Here is a 9,940-nt window from a genome sequence, read left to right as displayed (position 1 = left end):
GAGATTTGGTGTACATCAGAGTGCAATGGAAATGTGGTCGAAACCATTGATTTTACATGAATTTCCCCACATTTGTAGGTGGCGCTGTGGAGCCATTTTTACCCCCGCTCATGTTAATTTTTCTCCAGGCCCGATTTTTGTTCCAAATTTGAGTACGCTATGGGGTGATTGGATGGAGCGGTGAGGCTCTACAGGAGAGAAAACATGGTAAAGATGGACATATTGGTAGAGGAAGTTGAAGTACTCTACAGAAAATATCTTATAAAATCCAAAAGCAAAAGTTGTGGTGAGTCAGCTGAGGAAATGTCTCCACAATAAAATAATGGTGGAGCATCTTCTTTTCACACGTTAAAAACAGATGAGTTAAGTAGTTACTATGAACTCCATGTCTGCTTTTCCATATTCATTAAAGCAAACACTTTGTGATCCTCGAGTGTGCACATCATTTCCCACCCATTTCCATAAAGACAAAGCTCGAATCCGAACAACCAAATATGATTACAATTTTTTAAACTAATCTTTTATGGAAAGAAATGTGGATGTAGAGCGAGAAAGAGATAAACAGAGATAAATGAAAATAATAATAGTAAGAGGTAGTGAAGTAGCAACATTATGGTTATGATCACGACTTGAACAAGTCAGAGCAGAAATCAAGCCGAGACACAAAGAGTCAACAACACTGCAGCACAACGGTGGACTCAACACTTTTATTGTCGTCTCAAGGAAACACAAGTACGAGAGTGTTGACCTGGAAGCAGGGGAGAGTACAGTGTGTGATGCATCAAACAGGGGTCCAGTGCATAAATCATACAAAGTAACTCAAGGGTCATCTTTATAAAAGACACAGGAGGGGACATAGTTATTCTCAGATACATAGCGCTATAATATTCGTTTTTTTATGATCTACGCTTCTCTTTAGGTTTTCCAACTTATCGAAACAGAAAAGTCTGTAAGATGAATATTATGGCACTAAACTGTCAGGACTGACTTTTCATTTTTCATGGAGGATATCTAAACTTGATGCAGGGGGATTGTTTTGGTCAATCAGGCTTTTCAATATGATCAATGTCTCACTTTCTCTTCGTCCATCTTTTCTAACTACTGTCAAATCAACACGGCCCAGTCTCTCTGAAGGTGCAATAATATGGTTTGCAGCGTAAAATAAATTCAAATAAAACCAAACAAATGTGAGGAAACAACAGTGTTTTGAGCAAGATAGCTATTTAGCATGCATCCCAATCGTCAAAGTTCAAACGATAGAATTTGAACTTTGACGATGGTTAAACCCATTTTGATGGCTGATTTGTACAAAATGCACCTCAGGGATATTGTTTAGGTCCAGTCTACCCTTGGTGATTCTCTTCTTCCTCCATCTTCCAGTGTTGTTTACTGGTTCGAAGGACAGAACAGATGCTCGACTTACTCAACACACCAACTTGTGGTAGAGACTTGCATTACAATATAAAAGAGGTTAGAACTGGCTGGCTCCCATGCAAACCTAAACAGACATCTCAGCAGTGTCAGGGTGTGTTATATTGTTTGACACCAACTTCTCTGAATCAATATGATTAGAGGTCAATCCTCCTTTCCAACAGTTTCTTCACATTGAGTTGATCATTTGAGATGATCCTTCATATTGCACCTTCAGAGAACCAATATCATTCCTTTTGTCAACCGCCACCCGACTCAATCCACAGCGACTTCCTCTAATCCCTCTCAGACCGAATTCTTCCTCTCTGCTTGCACTTTGCGACCGCCTATAGAATACATAGGGAGAGGAATAAACAAGTTTTTACTTCTCCCTCCTCCTTTTCATTCGTGCAAATAGAGATTGTGTTGTTTCTTCGATTCATTCATCTACGTTTCTTTTTTCTTTCTTTTTTCTACTTGTATGTTCAAAATGAAGATTCATTCATTCATTTCCACTGCAGGTTTTTGCATCAAAGCAGAATCATTGAAAAAAACCAAACCAACTAAAAAGCCACGTAACTTCTAGCACAGGGTGTACACATGGTTTTGGTTGTGGGAAAGTGAGACGGTTTTTAATTCTTTAAATCAAACGACTAAGAAAACGTGCAAACCTTTTCTGTATATTCCTCTCCTTAGAAAGATTACAACTTTACTTTGAAAGGAAAGTAATTACACCAAGAACAGATGACGAGAATAGTTTTTTAAAGCGAACGCAGCAGGTTTCTCTCGACGACTTGACCAAACTTGTACCAATGTTATTTTCTCAGTTCGCGCGACAGTAAACGTGTAGCATGCTAACGAGCGGTTCTAAAGTGTATTTGTGGTTCAAACTTGTGAAGATTCGATGTTAGCACAAGTAGCAGAAACACAAGAGGTTTACTTGATTTTAAAAATGGAGATTAGGATGCTTTGGTCTTAGCGATAGCTTAGCGAGCTAGCTAGCTTGAGCGAGAGACTAAGATAGTTAATAGTCGTACATTTTGCGTGTTAGCCTTCGTCTCTGTGTCCAGTAGCCAATTAAAAAGAGTTTGTGTTATCGCAAGAAGAACGACTCCACTGAAACAAATACTTTTGTACATTTGGTGAAAAAAACATAAAAATGCAACAACAGTGAGAAAGTTCACGTTCCAGTTTAAAATAGTCTCACAGAACCAGCTGTAATATTCACTTCAAGTCTAAAACTCACTGAATATAAAACAGTGTACTGTTGATAACCACAGAATTCAGGAGGATGATGTATGATACCATGTAGAAAAGAGAACACGGTGGAATTTAATGAAGGATAAAAACACGGTGCGGTGATAATGGAAAGACACAAATAGATAATTCACAGTTCAAACCAATTCTTCCTTTTTCCTGAAGTATCATACACATTGACTGGTATATTACACTGATTTGCATATATTCAGTCATGAATCACCAGCTCGTGAGGAATTCCAACGATACAGATCTCAAATGGAATATTAACTGTACATAAGAACTTCCATCTTTGGTTTCCCGCATTCAAACTCTGAATTTTTGAAATCCCACCCTGATCGTTGGATTAATTTATTCATTATAACGGCTTATCTAAAAAGACGCACCTTCCATACTATTTAGTGTATCTAATTAATGCTTTAATACTGACTGTGGATTGGGTTTAAAACCTCTTTCACTTTGAACCAAGACAATTTAAGGTAGAGCAATAGAAAAGAAATCATGTACAGGACGCCCCTTGTGCAAAAACACCCGACTTAAAAACACGGAAACCCAAAAAGGAACTCCCAGTTGATCCTGGTGACAAATGAACACTCGCCGTTAGTAGCTCAAATTTATCTCTATCTGCAAACATTCAAATAACGTGTCCCATCGTCACATTCATCGGCCTAATTACCTACACACACACACACACACACACACACACACACACATACACACACACACACACACACACACACACACACACACCCACAAAGATGGCTTGTCATTTATAAAATATTTAGAAAAACAGTGCATCATACGAGATTATATACATCTGAAGCTGTACAGAACAAAACTACACAGAATCTTTTATGGAATGACCGAACTCTATTCCAGTTGATGCAGCAGAATTCACTCTCGGTCGTTTGTAGAGAGAAAAACAAACAAACAGGATGATGTCAGACTTGTCATGTTGACTTTTCTTGCAATTTAAAATCAATGACACTTTCTTGAAGTTAAGTCGACGACACCTTCAGGGTGGTGTGTATACTAAAAATACTAGCTGGACCTTGGTGGTAAATCTAGGTGAGACATTTGGAGTTGTCATTATTTCAAGGTGATGCCACCTTTGTTGAACTGGTCAGACCCACTCAGAAGAGTTTGACAGGCCTGACAGAGACGCCATATAGCTCGACTATAATCTGCTTGGGCTTTGGGATTAGAGGGGTCAGAGCCAAGCCAACAGTTTTGAAATGTTACTTCAGCCAACGCTGATGCTTCATGGATTCCTTAAAGGAAAGTAATTAATTGACAAAACATGGAATGAGATGAAGTGGCTATCCTTCTAAGAGTCTTGGCAATGCCCACAAGACGCTCGTGTGGTGAAGTTTGATGAAAAACCAGAGAAGAGGAGGTTGTTCTTCTGCTCATGGATCCAGTTGGATGGAAAGTTAGTGAGAAACTCATGAAGACATCAGAGAGAAAAAACAAACAAACAAGGTATCCGATCCAAGAGGGCTGAATGTGGAACAGAATTCGATCTGAAATCCAGACGAAGACCAGAAATCACCACACGGATCCTCCAGGGGAAAGCTTCGGATGTCGAGATGCTTCCATGACCTGAGCTTCAGTCGTCAAAGTGATGTATTCAAGCTTCTGTCCTCAACTCAAGACACAGACTGAGGGACGGACGGAGGATTATCTCACTGGGCATCATCATCTCTTTAATCCAAAACTGAGGCACCACCCGTCCAAACCAGGATAACAAAGGTAAACTCCACCAGTCGATCGCAGATCTGAACACGTCCGGGGGTTACCAGCTGAAGAGTGAATTCTGTCCCAGAGTCATGAAGTAGATCTGACTACTGCCTCCCGACTGCACTGAAGCAAAGAACACCTGAGAAGGAGAGAGGCGTTCAGGTGTTAGAAATCCACACGGTACCTTCACAGACACCATAACTGTGTCTAAAGACACATGACTCTGTTTCAAAAGACCAAACACAGTTTCAACGTATGCAGAACTTTTTACTCAACCAAGGACATTTTTCACTAAGGCCCAGTTTACTTGACAATGTTTCAAGTGCAAACTGTTTTCGTTTCTCAAATGTTTGCTGTTCACATGGCAACATTTTGAAAACGTTGTCCGTGTACATGGAAACGGCAGAAAAGCTGAAATGGAGGTAATATTCATGTTGGGCCACGAGTGGGTGCTGTTGATTGCTTTTGTACTGAAATGCACGCGTGCAGAGAACAACCCGCTATAAACACTGGGAGTATAGGGATTATTATTATTATTATTATTCCTGAGTCAGTCCCACCTTGTCATTCCTTTCACATAGGAACTTGAGCTTCTGGGCCTTTTTGTGCATGAAAACCCCCTCCAGGTTTCCTGTGTTGGCCGACCTCAGCTCGATGGCCTTCTCCCCCCAGCCCATCACCTGGTTGGACTGAAGGTACGCTGGAAAGAAAGAGAAACGTCCAGGAAACTCAGTGATGACAAGATATATATTAATATCTTCAGAGATGAGTCTGTGTATGTCACAATATTCTACACATGCTTGGACGATGTCCATCCTGTTACTCAGGCCCCATTTACATAACATTTGCAAGTAAAACAGAAAACTCTTGTCTCGTGTTGGCGGTCGGTTTACGTGACAACGGTGCTCGGACTCACTGAAAACGCAACCTTTTGAAAACCTTTCTGAAGGGAAAATGCATTTTTACTGTAAATGTGTAAATTGGGCTACATCAAAACTTTTACTATGACCTTGAACTAATAATACCTTTAAATTAATATTTAAAGATGCCATCTTCGTTTATATGGCGTGATTAAGCTTTTTCCCCACAAAGATGTCAACTTCCAAGAATGTGCCGTTGTTTTTTTTGGTTTTTTTTTTAGAGGTAAACAGTCTAGGATTGTTGGTTTTAAGAGTTCCTTCACTCAACACAGCAAAACTTTGACTGTTCCCCATAAAGTAGATTGACCCAAAAAGTTGCTTTCAGAAGTTGGACCCGGAAAAGTAGACTAAACAAGAACAAGTACACACACACACACACACACACACACACACACACACACACACACACACACACACACACACACACACACACACACACACACACACACACACACACACACACACACACACACACACACACACACACACACACACACACACACACACACACGGTTCCAGAGACACTCAGCAGACTGTTCAGTGGACATTTTTAATTTCGATGAGCTCTTATCTAAAAGGGACACGTGGTCCAAAGTTACCGACGGACGCCGGCATCTCCCCCCACTGCAGCACGGTGTCCTTGGTGATGCGGCCGTACGTGTCGATGTAGACGCCTTCGTCCTCGTAGCAGACCAGAACCTCGGTTCCCGCTTTGTTGGGCAGAATGATGATGGCGTGAGGGCGGATGGATCCCTGGATCTGTCAAACAAACACAAAGAATGAGTGCAGCTGAGGACAAATGCAAGCATGTGGCTGAACAGAGGGTAAATCAGAAGGTCTTTTCATGTCCGCTCTTATAAAAATGGGCACAAACATGATCTTTCACACTAAGACAGTAAAGTGATGTACTGACGGGATGCACTAAGAATTGAGTGTGATGTAATACCACACATTATTGATTTATCATGTTTGAATTCATGAATATGTAATATCCGGCATGTCTTTCTCACATCACGTAAAAGTTTGGGCAAACTGATTCACGTGAGCCCAAAGGTCTAAAAAGGTTTGTGGTCTTTATGATTGCATCTGTTTTTAACGTAAATCCACTCAGTGTTATCTCTTATTGTAGTGAGAGACGGTTACTCATGCAGTATTTGTATTTATTCCCAGAAAGAGCTCAAACATGGACTAGAGATACACAATATATTGCAAAATGAACGTTATAGTGCACGCCACAGAAAAACTGACTGACCTGCAAACCAAGCTTCCATGCATTGTGCTTTCACAAACAATCTGTACCACTGCAGATGCACATTTGATGGTGAAAAACTAAAGGGGAATAAAATATAACATTGCTTTGGAAAAAGAAAGGGCACTATTATTAGGAAGAGATAATCTGAAAGCACAAAGTCCCGAATTAAAGTTTTTGTATCCATCACAAATCATGAAATAGTAACGTGTGGCCACAATTTAAAGTTTTGTTTCAGAAGTCATGTCTGGAGCTCGGTAGGTTTACTACAATATCATCCAGTCACCAGGAGGTCAAACACAATAAAAAAAAAAAGGAAATATCAAATATCTGCATGTGAAACAATTAAACATTGACAGAACATAACAAAACATAAAAGACTTAACACCTCCTAAGACCTGAACAAGTTTAGTATTGTGGTCGAGACAACCCAAAATAACGTCCACATATGTGGACGGCAGGTCCTGGAAGGGTAAAATGAACAGCAATTGCTGATCGAAAGTGATTGCTCTTTAAAGTTATAAAAACATTAACCCAGCCGACCACACATGTGGAAACCAGGTCCGAGGAGGTTAAATCAGATCTTTTAAAAGCATTTAAGGTAAGGAAGAAGAAAAGAAACAGCTCCTTTTCAGAAATCTAAACCCCAAACATTAAAATGACGTCTCCCTCCCTCTCTCTCTCTCTCTCTCTCTCTCTGGTGCATGTTTGATACGTTACCGGAGTGCGAGCCACCACGATCCTCAGCATGAGGACGGGCATCCACAGACGCAAGGCGATCTTAATCCTCTGCCTGGGAATCAGCATGGCTGCATGGTTTGCTTACAGTGTGTGTTTTTTCTGTGTGAGAGCTATGCCAGTAGAGTCGATGAAGAAGAAGAGAAGAGTGTTTGGATGGAGCGTGTAGTGTGCGAGGGAGGTGGGTTAATGAGCGAGGCGTCCGGGGTGCAGCAGTGGAAGGTAGTCCGCCGAGAGAGAGAGAGAGAGAGAGAGAGGAGAAAGTGAGTGGGTTTGAACGCGCAGCGCAGCGTGGAGGGAAGCTACGGCGAAGGAATCGCAGCAGAATGAACGCCGTGCGAAGACCCGGTTCATATACCAGAGGAAGAAAAAAAAAAGAATAAAGCAACCAACAGGAGGTAGAGTAGGTCATGGCACACGCAGAACTAATGATGGCGAGAAGGAGGACAGCACGCATGTATTTTTAGAGCTGATTCCTACCTTCTCACTCTAAAACCCGCCTGGACAAGAGAAAGTAGCACACGATTTGCAGGAGAGTGAGAAGACGGATCAAAGACTTTGCACATCGAGATCCACAAACGAATGGAGGCGCTCAGCCCGTCCACAGGGAGAAACTCGGGGTTTCGGTGTCTTGCTCAAGGGGGCTCAGACTTGCAACCTTCCAATTGAGAGTTGACCCACTCTCCCAACCGAACTCTGGCCGTCCATAAGGAGACTGACACTCACATAGGACTTCACCCTCGACCTACATACTCTAGAAAGACCAGCAAAACGTCATCAGTTGCTTGGATTGTGAATGCTGGCCGCCATACGTGCAGTGGTTCGCCCTGCAACCTCACAGCAAGGCAGCTCAAAGCTCAAACCCGCTGGGTGATTCTGCAAGACGTTTCTTTGTAGTTTGGTTCTGTGTGTGGAATGACTCACGTGAATCAATGAACTTCTTCTTCTTTGTTTATTTCAGTGGTTTCCACAGCGAATATTCAGGTGGAAACGATAGGAAACGTTTGGGTTTGGTTGAGTGGAATCTCACAGGAGTACGTTTCCATGAACTTTTAGAGACTTAATCTCTTTTCGGGTGTAATCTATGTGTAATCTGAAGCTATGACGTTCCTCTCTTTTAAATCTAATCCAGCTGAACACACTTGTATCAGTGGTAAGCAGTGCCACCTCAGAGCAGTAAGACTCCCGAGCTTGTTAAGATGCAGCACCTGGTGCTTGGCATTTGACATCAGCCTCATTATCATGTTGTTTGCACCTGGGATAAACAAGCGATTTGGAGAAATTAGATTTTTCTCAGCAGCTCATGAGCATCCGACACGGTGATAACACGTGGGTGATAACACGTGGGTGAAAACACCGAATAACCTCAGACTCCCAAAGCAGAAGAACCTGCGTCACCCTCCCACTCAACGCCGCTCGCACGCGTGATTACAACAAACGAGTGTTTCAGACTCAGTCAATATTCTCCCAATCTCAACCCTGACTGCTGGTGTCAAAAGCTGCGGCGGTGCTGTCCTGCTGAGGACAGGGAAAGTCAGACGACCCGCTCGGCCTCTAGTCGGACCAGCGGTGAGCGTTTTATGTTCACATTTAAAGACACAATCACTTTGGAAACTTTAGTTTTTCACGGACTTCTGGGAGCCGCTACACCAGGGAGAATATCCAGGATCAATTTAACAAACAACTACATCAGGTTCTCGAGGGTTTAGGTGGTGTATTAGAGAATCCACCATCGTTTGGGAGGACGGAGGAAATGAACTCATTCATTCTCATTTATGTCGCAGCAGCATTCTATTAGTGCAGCTCTAGGCTCTGCAAACTTCAGGCAATGTTAACCACTTTATTTTGACAATATTTCCAGTGTTATTTCACCATGTTATAGTAGTTCAGGCTATTTCAATCCATTTCATCTCTTCTGTCTGTTTGACCTTTTTTTAATCCTGGAGATCAAAACCAGTGTGGAGTGTAAATGAAATAAAAATGAAAATATGGTTATGTACAAATTATTTTCTGAAAAGCTTCATGGAGCCGCTACAGAGGGGCTGAGGAGCCACGGGTCCAAAACAGCCACGTCAGTGTTTTTGTGTTTGTGTCCGCAGCTTTACAGTCACTTTGTGCTGTTTGTAGTGAAAATCCTGACATTACTTGAAGGGCCTGGATAGAAACATGATTCACTCTTTACCACCATGAACCGCCCGCCGACCCTCCGGCGGGGGGAAAGAGAGCCATCACATTGTGGTGGAAGAAGAAAGAAGAACAAACATTTCAGGGAAAATGACAAATTCCACTGCAGAGTGGGGGAGCAAAGAGGAGAGGGATGATGTCTTTTATAGAGCGTGTGGGAGGTGAACGGAGACAGGAAGAATCACTGGTATCTGCAGTCTGAGTGGGACGGAGGACTGGGAGGGAAGTGATGGACAGAGAGGGGAAGAGTCACGGAGAATAAGATCCAGGTCATGTCGCTGAGAGGACCAGAGCGAACGGGGTTCGTCCCCATAGTAAAGAGGGCTGGTACGGTGGAGCAGTGGTCCGCACTCCTGCCTCACACCGAGGAGACCTCGGTTTGGAGGAGACCGCCACAATGTCAGGTGGACCATAATGTTGCAGAGTATCGCGATTACAATGC

At 42.4% G+C, this 9,940-nt stretch overlaps 1 protein-coding gene across 1 annotated transcript in view; it reads right to left on the bottom strand.

Moving 5' to 3' along the window:
* Window positions 1-693: 693 nt before the first annotated feature.
* Window positions 694-9,940, bottom strand: part of LOC308111217 (mitogen-activated protein kinase kinase kinase kinase 4-like) — a 63,865-nt gene continuing 54,618 nt past the window's right edge. Inside the window, exons 31-33 of the mRNA XM_080466035.1 lie at window positions 5,927-6,086; window positions 4,968-5,107; window positions 694-4,546 (exon numbers count right to left, since the gene is read on the bottom strand). Coding sequence (XP_080322161.1) covers window positions 4,463-4,546; window positions 4,968-5,107; window positions 5,927-6,086 — 384 coding nt within the window. The 3' untranslated portion in view covers window positions 694-4,462. The remainder of the gene's footprint in view (window positions 4,547-4,967; window positions 5,108-5,926; window positions 6,087-9,940) is intronic.

Source organism: Lipophrys pholis (assembly GCF_963383615.2).
Source record: "Lipophrys pholis genome assembly, chromosome: 6".
Taxonomy (NCBI): domain Eukaryota; kingdom Metazoa; phylum Chordata; class Actinopteri; order Blenniiformes; family Blenniidae; genus Lipophrys; species Lipophrys pholis.
This window is presented reverse-complemented; position numbering and strand designations above follow the sequence as displayed.